Genomic DNA, 23,272 nt, shown 5'->3' with positions numbered 1-23,272 from the left:
CTTTATCCTCTATACTATACATCAACTGTTAAGCTTATAAAAAATGAAAAAGGCAGAGTCAGCTTTGGGTTTAAGCAGCTGTCATCTTTTGACATATCAAGGTGAAATTGAGTATGGTACTTCAGAATGATGTCATCCCGTTTAACTAAACAGATAATCAAAAATTGACAGGGTCAAAGACTGTAGCTGGATTTTAACCTGTGACCTTGCACTTTACAGTACACTGTCTCTGCGCATTGAGCTATTCTCATTGTTGGATATTGTCATGGTCAGTTACTGTATAAAAAAGTAAGCTATTTCTCCTGTGGTAAGCGTTGTTAGATTCGGCCAAAGTTTAAACAGTTTTAATTCAATCATATTTTGACATACCAAGGTGAAATTGTTTATGGTACTTCAGAGTGATGTCATCTTGAACCCTATTAGGTTTGAAAAACCATCAGTCAAAATTATATTGGATTTATTGACACAAAGATATTGAAGCAATGTGGACATTTACACAAATACATCCCTTACAGCCATTTTGTATTGCATTTCCTTTTCCATGTCACCCTATATGAAGACATGTATTACACGTCCGTCACAAATTTCAAGTCAATTGGATCTATGGGTCATGAGGAGAATGGTTTTGAAGATTGTACCAAATTTGGACAGTACAGCCAAATCTATAATGACTGACGGGTCCTTGAGGCTTTTTTGTCCCCCATGAGAAATAAGGCATGTACACCAATTTTTGGGTATTTTGGAGTAATGGGGCGCAGGGGAAATCACGTAGACTTTAGGTGTGGCTTATAGCGCCACTTATGGCGTACGTGGGCCATTATCGGTCTTGGAGTAGTGAGTGACCTGTTGTATCATTGGGCCAAATTTGAAGGACCAAGGGCCATGGACTTTTCGAGCTATTGAGCCATTTCATGGAGAAATATAATAATAATAGGAATACTAAGAAAAACAATAGGTTCCCTCCTACCGTAGCAACCTTAATAAATAAATAAAAATAGCTATGGGGATGTAATACATTTACATTTGCGACTTACAGTAAGTACAGGGACATTCCCCCGAGGCAAGTAGGGTGAAGTGTCTTGCCCAAGGACACAACGTCATTTGGTGTGGCCGGGAATCGAACCGGCAACCTTCAGATTACTAGCCCAATTCCCTAACCACTCAGCCACCTGACCTAATACAAAGTTATGGATATGGGGAGGAGTTTCTTTCTGAAGCAGGTTCTTCTATGATAAGTATGAGAGATAAAAGATAGACTATGGGGGGAATGTGACGGACTCGGAATGACACTTCCTCGTCGTCCTCCACAGAGTAACTCGCAGCTCTCGACAAGAGCAGAGGGAAGAACAGGGGTGTATCTATTGGATGCACGATATCTATGAAACACATCCAGGCATCGAGGGGGTGTTTTTACAGGAAGACGACAACCAGAAAAGACTACCAGGAATGTCATTATCGATCATGGATTATGCCCCGGGTGTAGGCCGCTGCCTGCTATCCTTTGTCCTTGCCATCATATGTAGTGCCACCGGCATCATCCTCTTCTTCATCGGCATCTTTGCTCCCTTCAGCTTCTGGGACATCTTCATCTTCTCGGGCCCCCTCCTCGTCTTTCTCAGTCTGGTGTTCTGGATCCTCTGGTATCTGGGGAACATTGAGGTGTCCGTTGAGGAGCTTCTTCCTAAGGGAGGCCCAAATGAAATTTAAATTTTCAACTGACAGACATACAAACATTTGACATACAGACATTTGACATTGTCAAGAAGAAAAAAGGACATTTACAACACGATTTGGAGTGGCAGTTTATCGGTGGAACCCTCCATGAAAAAGAGCCTTGAGAGTCTGTCTTGTCACTACCTGCAACAGGAGTGTTTATCCTGTAAGCGTGTGTGTGGAGTTTCTGCAGTTCCTGTTGCGTAAACTAGCTCCTCTTACCTACATTCGTTACAGGTTGGATTCCTACTCCTCTCACTGGAACATTTGATCACTTAATGCTTGAAGGAGAAATAAAATAATTCCTCAACTTCCGGAACCTTTAGTATTAGAGTACACACCCAGATAATATGTAAAATTGTTGTTCATAGCCGTAGAAAGTGTCACTTCTGTTTCATGTAATCAATCCTTGCTGAGACCTGACTCACTGACTAATGGATGCTTCAGTGCAGGGGTGTCGTTAAACCCTTTTTACTGGGGCAGAAGTTGGTTGTGGCGTAGTATGTCCGAATTCTTTATTTAAGCTATTACAGGCCTATCCTCTGGGTGTTGTCCTGATGGGAAATCTCAGTATTTGTTTGTTCAAACAGTCATCAGAAACCAGCCACACTCGGAGTCCTACATATCTGCCCTCACTCAAGATCAAGAGATGAACCATTTCCCCACCACCTTCACAATGCCATGGGGGTGTTCCTCCAAAAGAAAGAGGAACAAGTGTTCATGTGCATTCATGGCCAAGTTGTTGAACTTGCCTTATCGTGATCAAGTCTTCATGAAACTGCCCTTGCTTGTAGCCGAGTATGTGACAAAGCAGGTTTGTCAGCACAGACACACCCAAACACTGTGGGTTGAAATTCAAGCCACTTCATATTAATCCCTGCACTCAAACAATAGAAGCCGGATGAAAGTATCTAAGCCAGTGCCAGCAGCACATACTAATAAAACAACCATGGATATCAGGTGTTCTGGTCACAACCACCTTCCTCAATTAGAAATGGAGGGCTTGTCAGGTTGCTGCATAGTCAACAATTCTGTCTATCTACTGCCTAACAGAACTGTGCACTTCGGATCCTTAAATTGATGCTGTACAACTTCCTATAGGCAGAATTAGTTTGTCACTTTGGAGGGGAAAAAACGTGTTCAATGAATAAAATGTAGGTTTATGAATCCCCAGTTGGGTATTATGTGTCTTTACTGTGTCTTTGTCAGGCCTGCTTTGCTTTACTAATTCAACACCTCGCCAACCTCCTTAAGACACCTGCATCACATCGTCAGGCCACCAGAAAGGTGTCGAAATCCTACTTATCGTTCTCCGGTTTCTACACACCTTGGTTGTCTTTCCAGTATGCGGTGCCAACCAGGTTTGCGGCCGGCGACAGAGACACAATGGGCGAGCTGAACCCGACACCTCACAGCGTTCACCGTGGTGACAAATGGGGGCTGGGATTAAGTTCTACCTGACACAGTAAACCTGTTTGGGCCCGACCCCAACATCAACGGTTCTGCCAGAAGCAGACGCCCTAATGACTGCAAGTGGGCCCAGGGGGAATGGTGTTTACGGGATCTAGACGGAACCTCTTTGCCTGCCAGATTCCTGCAGCTAGACGGATACAGGTGCATGTGATTGAGTGATATTCTAGTTAAAAGGCTGTGACTGGGAGTTTATTTGCAGTGGTTGAAGGGCAAACTATCACAGTGCTTTATCTTTCCAGAGCGAGGACTGTTTAACAGCGTTAATTATATATGTGAACTATATTATATTAAAATATTTTTATTGCGTGATGACTTCACACATAATTACAGGTGATGACCTTGTGCCTGACCTCCAAGAACAACATCCACTTCATATTAATCATTGTATGTGAACGCTGTCATTGTTGATTTGTTTTATGAACACTAGATGGCAGTGTAGGGCAGAAATTCGATAATCACAACATGGGTCCTTGAGTTTCTTCTAAGCGAATATGATTGGGTTTACAGTAAAACGGCTGTCTGAAAGAGCCAGGGAGGGTTCAATGAGACTGTTAAAGGATAGGACTATCCGGTTGATTTGTAAAATCTGAAGGCCATATAAATGTATTCACTGTCACCGTAACGTTTTTGTAATTGCCGGTGGTAAGGGACGCCGGTATTTTATAACAAAACCGTAAAGCGACATGAGTCAGTGGGTCAATTATTATTCCATCCATGTCTGAACTCAGTGCTCCCTTTTCTCCTCTCTCTTCATCGTCTCTTCAACTCTGCTCGCCCTTCTTCCCACAAACACTAGTCAGTAGTTAATAACTTCAAACGCAGTTTGTTGTATGCACTCAGGCCTACATGTTAACTATTACACCTTCTAAAGGTCACTCTTACAAATTTTCATAATTGATTAATTGGATTCACAAAAATGGTGATGTGACTTAAATACATAATTATGATACAAATGTGTTATTATTTGCATTTCTCTGTTTGCAACATTTGAGAGCGAGGACATGCCTTGAACATTACTATCTACAGTCTACACGATGATGTAATCGAATAAGAACACGCGTGCATGCCACATAGAATTTCTCAATGCACCATGCTGCTTCCTACCGAATACAGATTTCAAGAGAGACGATAGGCCCTCCAAAATCATGAAGCCATTCTGGTCTACGCAATCATCTGACACACGTGCACATATTTTGCCATCCATAGACATTTTCAAAACATGCACTCGTTTGTAAGACACGCGGCTTTCTATTTGACCTCCACAACATTCCGAACGGCCCGGGGCATTGTGGGTACTACGATTTGTAAACTAAAGGATAACCAGTTGCATACAAATCATGGTAGTATATGGATTGGGCCTTCTGCAGGGTGTGGACAATGAGACCGTTCTAAATGCCTTGCAAGTGCACTCGACTGGCAGTGACATTGACATACCTTGACATACCCTGGTTGGTCTGTTAAACTCCGATGAGTTAGTGGTTTAATGTGACTGTGTTGACTGACTATTCTTATTAAGAAAAAAAGCAACGTGCAACTCCACTTTTTAACACATCCCGATGTAGGCTACTTGTCAACCGTGGTTTTCCATGTTAAATATGCCTGGAAACGTAACTGGCCATGTCGAGTAGATCGTTTTTATTCAAGACAGGGTCCACTGACCGCATTGATGCACAAAACTCCTCTCCCTGTCTTCTCGGCTGCAATTGCCATATTTTACAACTAGCCATCGACCTGCGTGTCGGACTGCGGCGCAACCAACCACACTTTTCTACGGGCTATTTATACTGTAGTAGTCAGTGGTAAACACGCCTCATCTGCCTACTCATTATTCGTGCTAGTTGGTGCAATAAACTGCCTGTCAAGCTACTTCCGCCCATTTGGACGCCTTTGGTTGGCTGGTATCCTTTCTCTTTCTCTCTATCGCGGCGGTGGGTCGGATCCGCTGTGTCCCCGGTCTGGCACGTTCCTAACCAAATTCTTCTCGGTTTAAATTTGGATTCCCCTTTACGAAACCTTAAATTTGCAGCCCCCTTCAAAATTAAAAGCCAATTTATCTAAATTTGCGCCTGTTCTCCCCACAAAAATCTCTAAATTAGAACCACTATAAGATGGCGGTGATAAGCGGGATCTCGGGGTCGGCTGTTGCCCGGCTTGAGGGCCGAGAATTCGAATACCTCATGAAGAAGAGGTCGGTGACCATCGGACGGAATTCTTCGCAGGGCTCAGTAGATGTCAGCATGGGCCATTCCAGTTTTATCTCTCGCCGACACCTAGAAATTTTCACCGCAGGCGAAGACGGCACCGGTAGTGGGGACTTCTATCTTCGATGCCTCGGAAAAAACGGGGTGTTTGTGGACGGAGTGTTTCAAAGAAGAGGTGCTCCACCGCTGCAGCTCCCACGAATGTAAGAATAACATTCATTTGTTAATGTTTGTAATGTATTGCTGTAATTGCTAACCAAAATGTGCATATATTCAGATCTACCCTTTGTTATTGTTGTGTTCCCGTGCCGCACGTGTTGTGACAAGCAACACCAAATACTAGTCTCCAGACACCCACCTGGCCATGTACTAAAAGCGTGATTCTCTTCACAGCAAGCACAACCGGCAAGCTATCTACAACATACAATATATGTATATTTACCTGTATTCCTTTTAAAGTAACCGACACATTTTTGTTTGTAAGTATTTGGCTTGCCGGGAACTACGTTATACATTGTGCCATTGGCTCAATGTTGGTTTGGGTTCATGTGTTGCAATGTTTACCTATGATGAAACATGGTAGGTTCATATGTCTTCGTTTGCGTTCCTTTGGAACATAGCAAGTTAACGATACGGATTTACTGCCGCCTAATACCCTCGTTTTCTCAAGCAGCTATGGTATACCCCTCACATTCCAGCAACGGAATGTCCCGAATGCACCTAAATTTGACCAAATTTAACACGTACGTTGGTTGTGATGAAGGGACAGACAAGCACTTAATTGTGCGATATGCTTGTGCGAGCACGGCGGACCACAATTGGGCATGGCAACAAATTCAATTTAGACCTGGAAAGGCCCTGGTCAGGCATCAGACACCTTAAGGCTCCAAATATACCCACTTGATAATGTAAGAAACGTTAGACCCAGCCTGTTACATAAGAGTCATGATGGACATCCATATTTAAACCTTGTACACCCTTAACCTGCCCCCCTCCCCACGTCCCAGCATTGCTATACAACTTCCTTATCCGTGTGCCCTGTCTGCTTGTCCAGACTCGTATAAACACACCTAAACACTAGACGATGCAGTCAGTATCGGTCAGTGATCCTCCGTGTACAACCAGATAGTGACAGTGGATTGAGGGGGCTGGTGGCTTGCAAGAAGGCTTTGTCCAAAACATTGGACCAACCCACTTTGTTGGAAATCCAGTATTGGTTGTGAGGTGAACCTGACAACATCTTTTGTTATTTCTTTTCGAAAAAAAAAAAAAAAAGCATTCATGTTCTTGGCCTCCCCTCCTCTCTCTCTGTCTCCCAGGTGCTGTTTCCGTTTCCCCAGCACGAACATAAAGATCACGTTCACCGCTCTGTCCAGTGACAAGAAGGAGGGCAGGAACGTGCCGGAATCGCCGGTCAAGCCCGTCCAGCCCCAGATATCGCCGCTGACTATCAACATTCCAGACAACATCGCCCATCTCATGAGCCCCCTGCCCTCCCCCACAGGGACTATCAGGTGTGTGTGTGTGTGTGTGTGTGTGTGTGTGTGTGTGTGTGTGTGTGTGTGTGTGTGTGTGTGTGTGTGTGTGTGTGTGTGTGTGTGTGTGTGTGTGTGTGTGTGTGTGTGTGTGTGTGTGTGTGTGTGTGTGTGTGTGTGTGTGTGTGTGTGTGTGTGTGTGTGTGTGTGTGTGTGTGTGTGTGTGTTGAGGGGAGGTAGAATATACTCCATGGAGACGTCAGAACTGAGACCAACTGATCTATTTTGATATCCTCTGTTCATGTCACAAGAACCTAGTTGAAGAGCTTGAACGGTTTTACTCGGTTTTACTTATCTATCTTTGCATCACAGATGCTCTGCGATTGTCTGACTTGAGCAGATTAGATGTCATCATTGCACATTTGGTATTCAGTTCGCTGTGCGATCTTCATCGATCTGGACCAGAGGACCAACCCTGGTCCTCAGGGCCCCCCTGTCCTGCATGTTTTAGATGTTTCCCTGCTCCAACACACCTGATTCGAATGAATGGGTCGTTATCTAGCTCAGCAGAAGCCTGGTAAAGACCATTCCTTTGAATCAGGTGTGTTGGACCAGGAGAACATCTAGAACATGCCGGGCAGGGGGTCACTGAGCACCAGGGTTGAGAACTGATCTCGACTCTACATCCACCACGGTACACCCGATACCCCGACCACCTTTTGGGATTGTAGAGTTTTTGCACCAACCACCGTGATGTACTCCTCGCAAATCTCTCCCCCGACACTTTAGTCTAACACGTGATTGGTCTGTCCCTCAGCGCGGCCAACTCGTGTCCGTCGAGTCCCAGGGGGGCGGGGCTTTCCAGCTACAGGATGGGCCGCGTGCTGACCTCTGACCTCATAGGGGACAACTCCCAGTCAGAGAACGACAAGGATGCCTCGGGAGGGGACAGCCCCAAGGTGAGCACCCCTGACCTCTGACCCAGACCCTCGACCTGGGACTGGTGTGTGTGTGTGGGGGGGGAGTGTGCCTGAATGTGTGTGTCCATGTGCTTGTGTGTTTATCAATGTGTGGGCTGCGTGTGTATTCAAGTGTTTGGATGGCTTCGGGTTTGGGGAGAGACGAGAGGGGCGTATCGCACATGGTGAATGCCCGGTTACTCATTGAAGTCCAGAAGTTACTCAACACTCGTGAACTCAGACTTTGGATAGAACAAACCGTGAAGTGACCTCGAGCATGGTGTGTGTGTGCTGGGGGGAGTGTGTGTTGAGTGTGTGTGTGTGTGTGTGTGCGCGCGCTGGGGGGAGAGGGATGTGTGTCCTTGCCCGTTAACAAAAACAGTTTTTGTCGCCGTGCCGACTCCCATCTTCTATTGTGACATCACATCCTCTGTTCTTCCTCTTGCCGCGTTCGCAGGACGACTCAAAACCCCCCTACTCTTACGCCCAGCTGATAGTCCAGGCCATCACCATGGCGCCCGACAAGCAGCTCACGCTCAACGGAATCTACACCCACATCACCAAGAACTACCCCTACTACAGGACAGCAGACAAGGGCTGGCAGGTCAGCCTCTCCACACCTCTGCTGAGTCTCATCCATCTGTGACCTCAGTCAATTGACATCTGCAGTGCCTTGGAATCTCAATGTCAATAAGCGCCTGTCTTTCATCTTAGGTTCTAGATCCTATAAATGTTTGTGTGTGTGTGTTCTGAGAACACCGGCCCCTCATCCTCTTGACTGTGGTCGTTCCAGAACTCGATCCGGCACAACTTGTCCCTGAACCGCTACTTCATCAAGGTGGCGCGTTCCCAGGAGGAGCCTGGGAAAGGGAGTTTCTGGAGGATCGACCCGTCGTCCGAGGGCAAGCTGATAGAGCAGGCCTTCAGGAAGCGAAGGCCCAGGGGCGTGCCTTGCTTCCGGACCCCGCTGGGACCCCTCTCCTCCAGGTACAAGCCCCTCTCTCCTACAGGTACCATTTCCCAACCCAACCGCCCTCCGCCAGGTACAAACCCCCATCCCAACCCCTCTTTCACATAACAGTAACCGGTTCAGAAGTTTGGAGGATAGAAAGGTTATTAGGTGAGACATTTGTTGTCAATGTGGTGCAAAATCTGTAGTAGACCACTACTGCCCCCTAGTGGACTGAGCTTGGTACTGTCTGAAATGCCACATGATAAATATTTACATTTACTCATTAAGCAGACACTCTTATCCAGAGCGACTTACAGTAAGTACAGGGACATTCCCCCCGTGGCAAGTAGGGTGAAGTACCTTGCCCAAGGACATAACGTCATTTTCCACAACCAGGAATTGAACCGGCAACCTCCCGATTAATAGCCCGATTACCTAACCGCTCAGCCATCTGACCCCCAATATCTGTCCCAGTGCAACAATTTAAGCTTATATTGTTCCCGATCAAACACACACGACCAAACTTGCTATCTAACTATATATGAAGTCCTATATCTACAGTATGTCTTCACCCATTCCATTCTTAAACCCTGCGTGTTCTTTCCCTGTCCCTCCCTCCCCCCCCTCCCTCCCTCCCTCCCTACAGGAGCGCCCCCGCCTCCCCCAACCACTCGGGGGTGCTGTCGGCCCACTCCAGCGGGGTCCAGACCCCCGACAGCCTGTCCCGAGAGGGCTCCCCCGTCCCCATGGAGCCAGAGCCCAGCCCGGCCCCCACGCCGCCCGCCGCGCTCCAGCCCAAACTTGCCGTCATCCAGGAGGCCCGCTTCGCTCACAGTGCTCCCGGTGAGCTGAACAGATACAGGCAGACAGACACAAGAGACGAGTGTATAGATATAGTTAGACACACAACTATTTGACTTGCAGACTTGGTAAAAATCGAATACATTTGTTCTGTATAATTTGAGTTAAATGTAAGTTTTGAGCTTGCTCAAGTTTCACTAGAGGCAACAATCCTGATTCCTTCTTGACCTTTCACCCTGTGTCTGATAGGCTCCCCCCTGAACAGCCAACCGGTGCTGATCGCCGTGCAGCGTCAGATGCCCCAGACCACCATGAAACCTGTGACCTTCGCCATGGCGACCACCGCCATGGTAACCACTGCCGTCAACTCCGCCCCCGTCATGCAGACGGTGCACGTCCTCCACCAGATCCCGGCTGTCACCATGGCAACAGTGACCACAGGGCCACAGGCCTCCGTTGCCACGGTGAAGACGGAACCTCACGAGAACGGGGGCGTGGACCACCAGGAGGTCAAAGGTGAGAGCTTGGATTTCACTTGCGGCGTCACAGCCCACATTGTTTACCAAGCACAACTTGATGTTAATGTGTGTGTGTGTGTGTGTATTTTGTGTTCCCTGCTCACAGTTAAAGTGGAGCCGGTCCCAGCTATCACCACACCCTCCATAGGCGGGGCTAGTCGCATCATCCAGACGTCTCAGGCCACGCCCCTAACAACGGTTACCATCGTGCAGCAGGCCCCCCTCGGCCAGCACCAGCTCCCCGTCAAGACCATCACACAGAACGGAACGCACCTGCTGCCCATCAGCACCGCCGCCAGCACAGGTGAGACACACCGCATTGTCCACAAAGAACCACACCAATAAGGGGTGCGTAAGACTTTGCACAGTACTGTGAATACAAGTATAGCTGTGACCCTGTGTGCCTCCCCCCCTCTCCCCCCCCCCCCCCCCCCCAGCGGTGGCGAGCTCCCTGCACCTGCTGGCCACCCACGCCTCGGCCTCGGCCTCGCTCCCCACCAAGAGGCAGAACGGAGACCAGCAGGAGCTCCCCGAGCCCAAGAGGATCAAGATTGTGGGGGAGGGGGCCGGCGGAGCCCCCGCTGTCAACAACACAGGGAGGGAGGGAGAGGTCGCGCTCAGTCAGCAGGACAACTAGGGCGGTCTCCATCCTGACCTCTTACCCCCCTGCTCCTCTGTACCATGAGCCAGATCAATCCACAATTCTGCCCCTCCACCTCTGCCAGCCCCCCTCCCCTGACACGGTCACAGTCTACTCCAAGGTGCCAAATGGAGGAGAGCTTAAGGGAGGGTTCCACCTGCGGATAGCAGAACGCGTGACTCCCCCCCCCCCCCCCGGGAGGAGGGGGGGGGGGGGGGGGGGAGGCGCGATGCAAGAACTAAAGACCAAAACGAGAAACAAAAAAACGGACGATCGACGAAACAGGAAAATGCGTTTATGACCGTCAACCCCGACTGGAGAGTGGAACGCAGAAGCCGCCAAGCACAGGGAAGCCTTTCGCAGAAGTAACGCAATCAAGAAACAAAACAGACAACAACAAAAAAGTGACGGATGAAACGAGCCCGTTGGAGATCGACCCCCAAGATGAACGCCCCCAGTTTTGCCAAGCTTTCTCCCAGCTTCTCTCCACCACCCCAGTGCATGCTGGGATGGTGGAGAGGAGCCCCTGCTCATTGGACAGCTCCTCTGTCCGTTTTTACTCTGGACCTGCCCCCCCCCCCCCTCCTTGAAAGAGAAGGAACCAGTGGCGTCTTGGCAGCATGACAGAAAAGCGCTTAGTGTGATATGGATGGACAGAAAGAGAGAGAAAACAACAAACTAATGTGACAACAGTAGTGTAATTCTTCAAAGGGAAGTGTGTGTGTGTGTGTGTGTTCATTCATTCCCTGAATCTGGCAGCTAGCCTCCTAATACAGTTGTGAGTAGATATGCAGTATTCTGCTGTGTGTATCTTGGACCTTATTTTGAGTGTTTCTCTATTCCCCAAGGCGAAGACATCTAATAACAACTAAGAAAAACTAAAAAAGTGGGGTCACAAACATTCAACGTCACCTGATATTTTGGAATCTTCTTATTTTGTACGTGGACTCATTGTTCAGTGAAATGAATGTAGTCTTCTTTTCCCTGAAGAAAACACTATCTATGGAGTGGATTTTTGTTTTTGTTTTGTTTCTGTTCAGTCTGTACCAAGAGACATTTCTTTATCACTGTACATCTGCAGATTTGTCATATTTTAACAAATATCCTATGAGATAAAAAGTATATTTCCATGCGTATTTGACCATATGCTTCATCAAGCCTGCATGCTACCAATTTAGAGAAATTTGACATGAACAGATAACTGGATATGAAACTGAAGACAAATGAGACTGAATCTATGCTATATGATTCGAGACAGTGCTGCACTTAGCCTATTCACTTATCATTTATCTTTCCCTTCTATGTTTTCCTTGTCATTATTGGGTGTGTTTGTTAACTTTTGTGTTGGAAGTTGGCAGTCTCCTTGCTTGTTTATTTTATTCTGTTCAGGCCACTAAGACGTCTATTCAGATAGTATTATATGTTCCACAAGGAAAAACAAGTGATAGATTGTTTGTTCTGCTTCAGTGGGTAAATGCTTTTTTTTTTTTTTTTTTTTTTTTTTTATAAATTAATTTAAAACATCAATTTTTTTTGTCCTGTGGTCCTATGGGGTTTGTATTTTTTAAACTTAAACACACACAGGTAAGTTGGATGTTTCCTACCCAGTGCCAGTTTACAACGTGTTAGCCATCATAAAACCCTGGCCAGCAAATGGCCTTGACAACGGCCAGACTAGAGTAGTCAAGGGCAGAAAAGATGATATGTATCCTGTAGGTCAGTTGTCCTACAGTAGTCCACACAGCTCCAGTGAAAACCAACAATTGCCTTCCAGTGACAGACACATGATCAGGACAACAGTTTAACCTTTTCAGGAAGTTCACACCAGATGTGAGGGCTGCTTCCTGTCAGAACACTGACATCTTCCTTGACTGTTCTCGTGTTGATGGAAAACAGGGCAGCATCAGAGTAACATCTTGCTGTCGAGTGACACCAAAACAAGACGAAGGTTTTGTGACGTTTTATTCACAAATGAAGTATTTTACAATCATTTTTACATTACTGTGTCGCCATGGCAGCGTAGTGTTTGAGTATGTTTCATCCCGATTAGAATTGTGGGGTTTCAAAGTGCACCACACACACATTTACAATCAGAGCTGAGTGTAAAAACCCCCCAAAAAACTAAATGCTGATGACATCTCCAATGAACACCCAACTGAAAGATTTAGGTAGAAAGTTGAGATAAACATGACCAAAAAAGTGGCGGGCGTAAGTAGAAGGAGCACAGCAGCCTGGGCAGCCACTGCGGTTTCAACACACAATCTGTTGGACTGCAGAAATTTTTCCTCAGTGTGACTGGCTCCTGTGAGGCACCCTGCTCGCTTCCTGCTCTCTGTCCACCTCTCTCCAGGGCCTGCCAGACACCAGATATCTAACAAGATCAGGGAACCTCTCAGTCAGACACCTGACAACGTCTACACGAGGCCCACCACTGGAGCTAGCAAGGTGTGTCGTCATCAGGAGGGTGCAGTTGTCATCCGCGCTAGACTCACCGATGAACTACAGCGCTTAAAAGACTACATCATCCAGCAACACCTCACACCCAGCAGGGAGTAAGACAGGAAGAGATGACGTCACTGTTAAAACAAACATGGGAGAGACCGGACTTTGATTTAATACAGTTATAGTGATGTATTCCAATGGTTAAGCGGTGACGGACCATACTTTGTTCTTGGACGTTAATATACACGCGTCATGTTTCAATCGTCGTCTTCGAAAACGAAATCAGTGCTTCCATTTGGTTCTGTCTGTTTCCTTCAGGGAGTCCACTAGCAGATACAAATACGCAGAATAAGTTACCTCCTAAGCGCCCTCCATCTCTCTTGGGAAAATACATCTTATTGCACAAATACACAGGGTGGGGTGAGGGGCAGAAACATGAATATGGAACGAAAAAACAACATTTTTTACCATTTTGACAATTTTTTCCCCCTTGTCTACTCTATACAGTCTATGGAGGTGACATCTGCCGTATCGAGTGTGCACACAGTGAATATAAGATCAAACTAACGCTACTAAGACGGCCTTTGCAAAGCAAGAGCACAAACGGATCCTTCTGGAAAACTAGTTGGAACAGGCCTCCCACATTCATCCCGTGTCCTTACACAAGCCTGGAACAGGCCAAGTAATACTGAACTGCAGAAAGCCAAAATACTGTCTCCATCCGTTTATCAAAGTCCACTGGCCACTTCCTGCATCCTGCTTTGCAATATACCACAGAAGTGAATTGTATGTTACATATATAGATATATATATATATATATATATATACACACACACACACACACGTGAGTATATACACACACGCGCTCACACGCACACTCCACTTTTGATTCAGTTGGCAGGCACTCCCTACTTTTAGGTTAGGTGGTGTTAGTCAAGAATGGTTTCTGTTCAGTTACCTATCAGGATCAGCACTACTAATTTCTTGTCAATAACCATGGTATTCCAGCGTAAAATTCCCACGGAAGACATCTTTAAAAAGAATACTTTTGTCCTTTCCAAAAAATTGTTTTCCCTCTTTTTATTTTCAGGGGGGGGGGGGCTCAGATAAGAGTCTGTTCTCCTGTGTCTGTCCTCTTGTTTTGTCCGAGGACAGTCTGATCAGCTCAGAGCCAGAGAGACAACCCTCCCCCTCTCCAAGTGTCTCCTTCCTCCCTCAACTCTCCCCCCCCCCTGTCCCTGTTGCCGTGGTTTCCAGGCTGTGTCCATGTCCCTGACGCTCCCCTGCAGAGTCTGTCAGCACCGGGAGGGGAGGAGCAAAGAAACAGCCCTCCTCCTCCACCGCCTCTCAACTAACCGGCCTGCACACGAGTCCGTCTGCAGGAGGTCGAAGGTCAGATCTTGTCGTCGGTCATCTCCAGGAACTGGGCGTACACGTCGCGGGAACACTCCCCCTTCTGGTTGAACAGGAACTTGTAGTAGCTGCCGTCAGCACAGATGGCTGGGAGGGGGGGAGAGGTGGAGGGAAAGGAGAGGGAGGGAGGAGAGGAAGTCAAATCATCGGTGGCATTTCTGATGTTGGCTATAAGATCAAACACAGTACAAACGTCCATAGATGCGAGCGCACACGCACGCACACACACACCTATGACGGCGTTGGGTTCGGTTCCGAAGGCACAGACGCAGGGCGACCCTGAAGGGACCTGGAACTTGGAGAAGCTCCACTTGGAGCTGAAGTATTTAGGCAGGAAGCTGGCGGAGGCCAGGCTGCAGGGACAGGAACACAACCAGGCTCAAACAACCAGGCTCAAACAACAAGGCTCAAACAACAACGCTCAAACAACAAGGCTCAAACAACAAGGCTCAAACAACCAGGCTCAAACAACAAGGCTCAAACAACCAGGCTCAAACAACCAGGCTCAAACAACAAGGCTCAAACAACCAGGCTCAAACAACAAGGCTCAAACAACCAGGCTCAAACAACAAGGCTCAAACAACAAGGCTCAAACAACCAGGCTCAAACAACCAGGCACAAACAACCAGGCTCAAACAACCAGGCTCAAACAACCAGGCTCAAACAACCAGGCACAAACAACCATTTTTTGTTAGCATTTTTCTTTGCTCGTGACAGTTTGACAGAGACAGGAAAGGCAGGAGAGAAAGATAGAGACAGAGAGAGAGAGAGAGAGAGAGAGAGAGAGAGAGAGAGAGAGAGGGGGGGGGGTTGAAGACACGTAGGAAATGTAGGAAAATCGAATAGGGTATACAATGTATGCGTGCTCTGTCGTGTATGGCTTTTCCCCATGTCAACTGTTGTCGTGTTCAAGAGCTGGGACCCACCTGGACTGCTTGTTCCTCTTGGGGTCCTCCGCAGCAAACACGTGCACCGTGCCATGGTCACTGGACACACAGATGAGGGACGCGTCCTGGTTGAAGTTGATGCTGGGAGAGGGAGGGGGAGAGAGAGAGAGGGGGGTTAGGAGTAAGGTCAAAACTCTCACTTGTTCTGAATTGGGAGAGAGTGAGAGTGAGCGAGTGTGTGTGCGTGGTATTTCTGCCCACCAGTAGATGTTCGCTGCCTGAGAGCCTCGTCTCAGCTCCTGGATCAGCTGACCTGCCGAGGTGTCGAATATCCTGATCAGGGTCCCCTGCACCACCACGACGACAACAACAACAACACGAGTCAAGAACCAATCAGAGTCCAGACAACCATTCTTAACACAAAGTGGGTTTAGAGGAATCTCCTCTCAAAAGCTGCTGACGTGAAAAAAACCAAGTGCTTGTTTGGCAGGAATATATCCCGCCACTGTTTCAGTTCTCTGTCGATACATTTGATTCTGCAGCGTAGAGGAACTGCAGAGGAGATGAGTGCTAGCGAAGAGCAGCAGTACAGTAGAGGGGGAAGTGGGCCAATGGAGGAATAGGGGGTGGAGCAGTACAGTAGTCGTAGTACAGTGGAGGACCGCGTGACCCCAAGCCAGATACCTTCTCGGAGGCAGTGGCTATCCGGGTGCCCTGCAGGTTGAGGGCAATGCAGCACAGCGCCCCCTCGTGGGCAGGAATGTCTACCGGAGGCTTCTCTGTGTTGGCCAGGTCCACGATCTGCACGTGGCCAGAGTGAGTCCCGGGGAAGGCCAGCAGGGAGTTGTTGCTGTTGGGACAGAGCACGCACAGACCTGGGGAGGGAAGAGCACAGGGAGGGAGAGGTTTGCTGACTGGTTTGGTGGTGAGATGTTAGTTATGCGCTATGTGACACCCACACCTTGTTTGTTTATATTTGGAGCTGTGTGTGTGTGTGTAGCTTGCAGCTTTACCAGGAATATCTAGATAGCTTCTGTGGAGTGTTTGTTTGCTTACAGTGTGTGTGTGTGTGTGTGTGTGTGTGTGTGTGAGATCTGAGAGCGTGGTAAGGAATGTGAGAGCGGCTGTACAGCAGGGCTGGGTTGGGACTGACCTTTGGGGTTGTAGCAGGTCTCAAACACATGCAGCTGATGGGGGTTGTGTGTGAAGGTGAACACTTTGATCATGGAGTCCAAAACCACCACGATCCTGAGGACAAACGATCACTCACACTTCATCTCGGCCAATAACCCCCCTACACACGGCACTGTTCATCTTACTAATGGACAGCACTGCTTCTATAACTAATAGACTGCATAGTGAGTGTTATTGCTGCATCTAGATACCCTGGTAGTGTGTAATTCCCATATCACTACGAGGGCCATTTACTGTCATGCCGAAAGTGGTTCAAGGCAGCAGACATATGCTAGCATTTATCCAGATAATTGAATCCAGAGGTCTATGGGGAGGGCGATTACAGCAATCATTCTATCGTCTCCAGTCAGACGCAGGGTTGCGCAACACGTAACTTTGGCGATGAGGAAATAAGCTACAGCGGCTTGGAAACATGGCAACATCCCAAATGGGCTGTTCAGATGCTGGTGACCAAACTGGACGTGTGCAGCTTCCTGGCAGTAGGCCAGATAGCAGGAGAGAGAGAGAGACAGGGAGAGAGAGAGAGACAGGGAGAGAGACAGGGAGGGAGACAGGGAGACAGGGAGAGACAGGGAGGGAGAGAGAGAGAGAGAGAGAGAGAGAGAGAGAGAGAGAGAGAGAGAGAGAGAGAGAGAGCGAGAGAGGTGTGGATACCTGTCTCGTCTGAGCTTCACGGCTTTGACCTCTGTCGAGAACTCGATCTCTATAACCGTCTTCTTCTTCAGGTCATCCCAGATCATGACTACAGGGGAGGGGGACAATGACAGCGTTGAAAACACGACACAAACTGCACTGACCCCCCACTGCACACTTCCTGTCAGAGAGACCAGACCAACAGGGGCTCCACGTTCAAATACCTTTGTTGGGCGGGTACTTGGGCTTCTTCCCTCCTCCGACCAGCGCTAGGTAGTTACACCTGAATAGCATCTCTACGTGGCCAACCCCGCCCTCCAGGAACTCTGGACGGATACAAATGACAAGCAGACACCTCATTGGCTACTGGGCTCTTGTTTTGGAAAATCTCAACAACAACAAAAATCTGCTGAGCCAATAAGGGCCGCCCATCAAACAATATTAGAATTCCAGTGAATCCTGCCAACGATGCTAAATCTTCACAGTATCAAACACATCATTGCAATGCTCCACCAAATTATTTAGGGTGGTTTTCAGGGTTTGGCTGCTTCCAATTATGTAACACAGTTAATAAATGTATTTGTTATGCAGGCCCGACAGAACATAATACAAATTCCCTCCTAAATGCAAATTCTACAATCCCTCCTAATTCCTTACGGCAACATATCAACAAACAACGAGTCTTGGCATCACCAGCATGCACTAGGAGAGAAATCACTTCATTCATGCTGCTGTCAAGAGCTTCGTCAGAGCACCTGCACATGGGTCTACCGTGGAGTGCACCAGGGCCAGGTCAGCTCTGACACGCTCACTGTCAATTCACTGTACAGAGCACTGTTAGCCTCACCCTTTACAGGGGGAGGAGGGGGGGGGGGGGGGGAGGGTGACTTTGAACCAGGTCATGTGCCGAGTCACATGTGCAGGGCTCTTTAGAGGGAATGATTAACTTCCTCTTATATCCCGCCCCTCCTCATCCACACAGAAACCAAGAAGGATCCTCAAGCACAGGAAGGAAGTACCTTGGGTCTCGCTGCCACAATGTTGTGTTCCTGTGTGCAGCAAAATGGCCTGATTTACTGCAAACAAACTGACTCGTTTTCATACAGAGATCAAAAAAGAAAAAGAATCAAGAGTCAAAAGCCTCTTCCCTCGACCCCTCGTGTCGTCTCCCCTGGTCTCCTTCTCAGCCTGCACTGTCTCCCACCTTAATGAGGTTAGGGGAGGACGCAAGGAACCGAGAAAAGGACTTTTGACTCTCAGCCACAACAGAACTGAACCATAATGGCTGTACAGCAAATGATGGAAACTGCCCCTATGACTATAATGACCATTATAACGACATGGATGGGAGAACAGCACACGAACGAATACATGAATAAATGAACACATCTTTATAGACATCTGGCTTGGGGTTTTAAAGACCTGCATTCGAGTTGCATTTCGTAATGATCTCCAATAGGTTCATTTACCTTGTTTCTCCTTCTCTTTGAGAGGGTCTGTGTTGTACACTCGGAATCCGTTCTCCATCCCACATGCAAAGCACCCTGGAAAAGGAGCACCAGGCATGTTAGATAACTGTGGATCCACCTAAACACAAACAACATAGCCCCCTGTCCTAAGACTAACAGCTGAAAATCCCCCCCCGCCCCCCCCCATCTCTTTAAAGGTTACCTTTATCAGATAAAAACCTACTGTACACTGAGGGCCATCTGAGGTCACGTCAGTGTCTGCTAACGTTCATCCCGTTCTCGCTCACATGCTACACCCTCCCTGTTTCGCATCAGATAAGAAGCTGCTCGTAGTAAGATCAATCTCACACTAGGAGTAGTACAGTGTCATTGAAAAGCCAGCCGGGGTCGTATAGATTTCCCTTACCATTCCTTTGTTAGGCGTCAAGAAAGCACTTGCCAACTAACCTTAAAAAACTATCACAGTGGAATAAGACCATTTATGATGGATCAACCGTGAATCAGTAACAAGCTTATGTCACGTGCCTGGCTGTACCTACGTTTAAATGCATTTTATTAGACAAAAAATGCTACCTAGACTCCTTACAGTCATCTGTATTCTTATTACTTTACTTGTTAGAAAGCACATAAATACATCAAAGTATAAGAACAATGACTAGACAGCTAGCCTAGCTACCAATCAGCTGACTTTAGTCTCTATCAAACAAAAGATTAGTTTAAGAATTAAGTACTGTAGCAAACACATTAGCTAGCTAGCTGTTTAGCTAGAGGTGTGCTAGTGGGTAGGGCATTAAAACTAGCTAGCACTGACTAGCTCTAACTGTCTTGACAGCTGTCAAACTACGAGCTTGATGATATGATAACTATGACTGAGCTAGCTGTATGGTTGCCCTTTGAAATGCCAAATTTGTTTTACGAGGATTTGTTTTAAGGAGAAAATAATAACCTCAAACGAGTCTCTATCTCGATTTGATCGTGAGAAAGCTTGCAACATAACCTAATATAGCTAGCTAGCCCACTAGTGTATTGTACTACAAACAAGTAGCCCCAGCCGAGACATCTATGGTCTACTACGGCTGTGGTCGGCCTAAAGTCGTCATTAGGTATCATCAACGACAGCTAGTCAAATACTGTTTCCTTTGAAAAACAGACGCAAAAAGTAATTTCTCACCATGGTCCTGGTTAAATCCAGCATAAAGAAGTCCGTTCCCGTGTGGGTTGGATGGTAGTAAATTCATTATTTTGCCGATGAGTTGACTCGAATGTTAGCCGAATCCAACAAAATGTTAGCTGCTTGCTACTAGTAGCGAGCTAGCTATCCTTCTAGCCAGGAAAACAACTCCGGCGGTGTGTCTGTCTGGGAGGTGGTGGCATATCAGGACGCTCAGGAGCTTGTCGAATGATCGATGTTGTCAACCCTGGACAGCAACGTATTAAATCTCACCTGACGAGTACAAATGTAACCTCACAGGTCATAACTTGTAAAATGTTTATTTCATTTTTTATTTTAAGCACTAGGATACTTTTTTGTGGATTCCGGTCCTTGGCTACAGGAAGGCACACTCATTTACGCATGCTACGTGGCGTTTGCATTCTGTGGCAGTATTTCTCATCGTCTGACAGTGAGTTTAATTCCAGTTGTTCAAATTAGTCAAAAGTAACATGTTATAATGAACTTGTATACATATATAAATCATGTTTAGTATAAACGCTGTCACACAACACAGTCGTGAAAACGTAGTCGTTAATATTATATCCAAATAATATAAAGGGTTAAATTTTTTCTCATGTATCAAGCCCCAGTGGCCTAATGGATAAGGCACTGGCCTCCTAAGCCAGGGATTGTGGGTTCGAGTCCCATCTGGGGTGAAATAATTTTGTTGTGTTTGAATGTGTCATGATTATACCTGTTTTATGACGTAATCTACAACAAATGCTTTGAACTTTCTTCCGTTGATTTACTCCAACCCTGGATTGGAAGTACGTGAAAGTATATTCATATAGGTAATTTACCGAGTACATACACATCGGTTCTATGGTGTAATGGTTAGCACTCTGGACTCTGAATCCAGCGATCCGAGTTCAAATCTCGGTAGGACCTGACTTTTGTTTTCACAACATTTAACATTTGTTGTTTTTGTAATACATTACATTTACAATACGTTTAACATTTCCTTTGTCGCTTTCTGTTCAGATGTGTTAAAACTTTTTCGACAACATCCCAGCAGAAGTTAGTTCCAATAGACATATAGACAGATCCAATATGGCGACTCGCATACAGTGTTATTACTCCCTGCTTAAATGTTCTGTGCTATCTCAAATATTCACACCACGTGAAAGATTTACAACTATAGTGAAAGGAAATAACAACATTATAAGTCACTGCGTTCGTCAATGTCTTGGTTATGGAAGCAAAGCAGGGGATAATACACAGGTTAGTAGATCTCAGCCTACGCATGGTAGACACAAATGAGCAGAACACCCAAGTAATACACATAAACCTCTCCACATGATTACCGCTAACTGTATACATTAATTGAATGTCGCCTCTATTTGTACAGGATGGTCATGTTATCATTCCAGTGGGTAAGCAAGCTATTTATTCTACAGGTTACCATGTTGATTTCAATAACTGTGCGCCACAGAAAATAAACAGTTGGATCTCAATGTCGAACTTGACCATGTTTGTTGATGAACAGCTCTCTGTATCCTTTCTGAAAACAGATCGTCTCAAAATATCATACAGCCGAAGCAGCGGTGCTGGCGGTCAGCACGTCAATAAAGGTGACGTCAAAATACTAATACTAAAACTACTTAAACATATTCAACGATCATAACAATCTGCCCGGTAACGGATTCCAAAGTTAGCACATCTGTTTGTTAATTTGTAATAATATAGTCAAGGCTGTTTACTAATTTGACGTGAGACTCACGCATTTACAACGTTTCTCACGCTGAGAAGTAAGGGTCAAAGCGCACGCATACAGAGGAAAGATGTCTGCCGAGATGATAGTTGTCTCGAGTTATACCTGAGTAGGCCTATAGAAGCACTCTTTGGTTATACAGAGTTAAATGCCAATCAGAAAACATAAAGTTTTTTACCCAAATGTTGACAGGTATGTTAATCACGCCAAACTTTTGATAAAACTTGATAGCCCTGCTGTAATAGGTAGAAACAGGATATAATTACATTAACATTGAAACATTTAGCCTTAAATTAAACATAATCCAAAGTGACTTAAAATGTTTTTGAAGTAAGTGCAGCAGATATACAAGGACTCGAAGTACTATTTCAACAGCATTGACAGAACCGAACAGAAGGGTCATCTTTTGACTGATTGTCTTGTTCACAGTGAGCACCAAAGCAGAGGTCCGCTTCCACATATACACAGCAGACTGGATCCCAGACGATGTAAAACAAAACATTTTATTAAAGGTCAGACTCACTACTGCATTCTTATGTTCTATACACCTTTAATATTTGTGTTTAATTCAAGGTCCTGATAGTTCAAATTACACCAGTGCTTTGTGTAGGGGAAAATAAATGATACAATTTCTTGCTTGCTGTATGGGTTTAATATTGGACAAACAACCAAAACGAATCCCCCTATTTTTGAAGGGAAATGGGAAACTGAACAGTGTATTAACATTAACCAAATAATGTAAATAACAATGGAATTACATTTATTTGACTCTACGGGTTAAATCAGGGCAAGAAAGGTCAAAGTAAGGTTAAATTAAATTTAATCGCATTGAAAATGAATTAAATCAATTGCGAGGCAAACATGTTACAAAATGAAAGTTATCTCTTACCTACACTACCATGATTATTGTAAATCAGAGAGAAAGCAAGATGTGAGGAAGGGGAAGAAGTAGGACAAGCCAGAGCTGAGGAGAAGGCCTCACATTCACCTATGGCAACATCCTCTCTTCTCATCACAGAACAAGAACCGCATCAACAAGGCAGGGGAGTTGCTGGTGACATCAGAGCTTACCAGGAGCCAGCATCGTAACCTTGGAGACTGCATACAGAAGATATCTGACATCATAATGGAGGCAAGCGAGAAACCACATGAGCCCTCGGAAGAGGACATAGCCCTCAGAGCATCCAGGTTGGTAGGATGGGTGACAGGTCCAATCCTGTTTTGTCCAATCCTGTTCTGTAGCCCTTCCACCTTGTATAGGTCTTTTTGGTGTCCATTCAGGTCAAATCAAATACTGGGTAGCTGTCCCAGAGTCTCTCTTTCCCTTCGTCATGGATCTCTATAGTTTAAAAGCAGACTGTGATTTTTTCATCCAGGTTGGAAAGAAGAAACCAGGAAAGGCTTAAAGAAAAAAAGTTCAATTCAGCAAACAAGCAGTCAAGAAGAGTGGATTTTGACTGAAGAATGGTCATCTGCCACCTATTGCACATATGTTTTCAGATATGAGGGGGACATCATTTGTAAATATTGTGTTTAAGAAATAAATAGATGTAAAGAATGTATGTATTCTTTAAAGT

At 46.2% G+C, this 23,272-nt stretch overlaps 3 protein-coding genes and 2 non-coding genes across 9 annotated transcripts; 4 read left to right on the top strand and 1 right to left on the bottom strand.

Moving 5' to 3' along the window:
* Positions 1–440: 440 nt before the first annotated feature.
* wdr45b (WD repeat domain 45B) lies at positions 441–20,455 on the bottom strand. 5 transcript variants are annotated; one of them, XM_084669347.1, is made up of 12 exons: positions 19,943–20,455; positions 18,772–18,846; positions 18,322–18,378; positions 17,527–17,628; positions 17,324–17,411; positions 16,629–16,723; positions 16,160–16,350; positions 15,737–15,822; positions 15,515–15,616; positions 14,820–14,941; positions 14,532–14,675; positions 441–1,681 (listed from the first exon to the last, which is right to left on the bottom strand). In XM_084669347.1, exons 1-11 carry the CDS (start codon positions 20,007–20,009, stop codon positions 14,569–14,571), a joined length of 1,092 nt encoding a protein of 363 aa, XP_084525473.1. In that variant the 5' UTR covers positions 20,010–20,455; the 3' UTR covers positions 441–1,681; positions 14,532–14,568. The 5 variants fall into 5 exon arrangements, with proteins under 5 accessions (XP_084525473.1, XP_084525472.1, XP_084525476.1 ...); XM_084669346.1 differs by lacking the exon at positions 441–1,681 and having other exon boundaries at positions 12,678–14,675; positions 19,943–20,451; XM_084669350.1 differs by lacking the exon at positions 441–1,681 and having other exon boundaries at positions 12,678–14,675; positions 18,322–18,389; positions 19,943–20,450.
* Positions 5,091–12,253, top strand: foxk2a (forkhead box K2a). Its single transcript, XM_084669345.1, has 9 exons — positions 5,091–5,590; positions 6,707–6,901; positions 7,680–7,821; positions 8,279–8,425; positions 8,615–8,808; positions 9,420–9,616; positions 9,824–10,090; positions 10,199–10,396; positions 10,530–12,253. Exons 1-9 carry the CDS (start codon positions 5,295–5,297, stop codon positions 10,727–10,729), a joined length of 1,836 nt encoding a protein of 611 aa, XP_084525471.1. The 5' UTR covers positions 5,091–5,294; the 3' UTR covers positions 10,730–12,253.
* A 112-nt stretch (positions 20,456–20,567) lies between the features above and the next one.
* trnar-ccu (transfer RNA arginine (anticodon CCU)) lies at positions 20,568–20,640 on the top strand. Its single transcript has one exon. It is a non-coding gene; the product is annotated as a tRNA-Arg (tRNA).
* A 33-nt stretch (positions 20,641–20,673) lies between these two features.
* Positions 20,674–23,270, top strand: mrpl58 (mitochondrial ribosomal protein L58). Its single transcript, XM_084669351.1, has 6 exons — positions 20,674–21,205; positions 21,333–21,357; positions 21,496–21,555; positions 22,125–22,207; positions 22,714–22,883; positions 23,072–23,270. The coding sequence occupies exons 1-6, from the start codon at positions 21,035–21,037 to the stop codon at positions 23,154–23,156; spliced, it is 594 nt and encodes a 197-aa protein (XP_084525477.1). The 5' UTR covers positions 20,674–21,034; the 3' UTR covers positions 23,157–23,270.
* Positions 20,801–20,872, top strand: trnaq-cug (transfer RNA glutamine (anticodon CUG)). Its single transcript has one exon. It is a non-coding gene; the product is annotated as a tRNA-Gln (tRNA).
* Positions 23,271–23,272: the final 2 nt, after the last annotated feature.

The sequence above is a fragment of the Hypomesus nipponensis genome, chromosome 13 (genome assembly GCF_054491055.1).
Source record: "Hypomesus nipponensis isolate SF chromosome 13, ASM5449105v1, whole genome shotgun sequence".
Classification (NCBI taxonomy): domain Eukaryota; kingdom Metazoa; phylum Chordata; class Actinopteri; order Osmeriformes; family Osmeridae; genus Hypomesus; species Hypomesus nipponensis.
The sequence above is the reverse complement of the archived record's forward strand: the minus strand, read 5'-3'. Positions and strand labels throughout refer to the sequence as shown.

Bases quoted from the DNA above. Each gene is read 5' to 3' on its own strand.
- wdr45b (XM_084669347.1), bottom strand. From the start codon at position 20,009: ATGAATTTACTACCATCCAACCCACACGGGAACGGACTTCTTTATGCT. The intron at 17,412-17,526 runs GTATTTGAACGT...CCTCCCCTGTAG, and splicing joins CAAGTACCCGCCCAACAAAG to TCATGATCTGGGATGACCTG. The intron at 14,676-14,819 runs GTGTGTGTGTGC...CCCCCCTCCCAG, and splicing joins CGAACCCAACGCCGTCATAG to CCATCTGTGCTGACGGCAGC.
- foxk2a (XM_084669345.1), top strand. From the start codon at position 5,295: ATGGCGGTGATAAGCGGGATCTCGGGGTCGGCTGTTGCCCGGCTTGAG. The intron at 10,091-10,198 runs GTGAGAGCTTGG...CCCTGCTCACAG, and splicing joins GGACCACCAGGAGGTCAAAG to TTAAAGTGGAGCCGGTCCCA. The intron at 10,397-10,529 runs GTGAGACACACC...CCCCCCCCCCAG, and splicing joins CAGCACCGCCGCCAGCACAG to CGGTGGCGAGCTCCCTGCAC.
- mrpl58 (XM_084669351.1), top strand. From the start codon at position 21,035: ATGGCGACTCGCATACAGTGTTATTACTCCCTGCTTAAATGTTCTGTG. The intron at 21,206-21,332 runs GTTAGTAGATCT...CTATTTGTACAG, and splicing joins AAGCAGGGGATAATACACAG to GATGGTCATGTTATCATTCC. The intron at 22,208-22,713 runs GTCAGACTCACT...TTCTCATCACAG, and splicing joins AACAAAACATTTTATTAAAG to AACAAGAACCGCATCAACAA.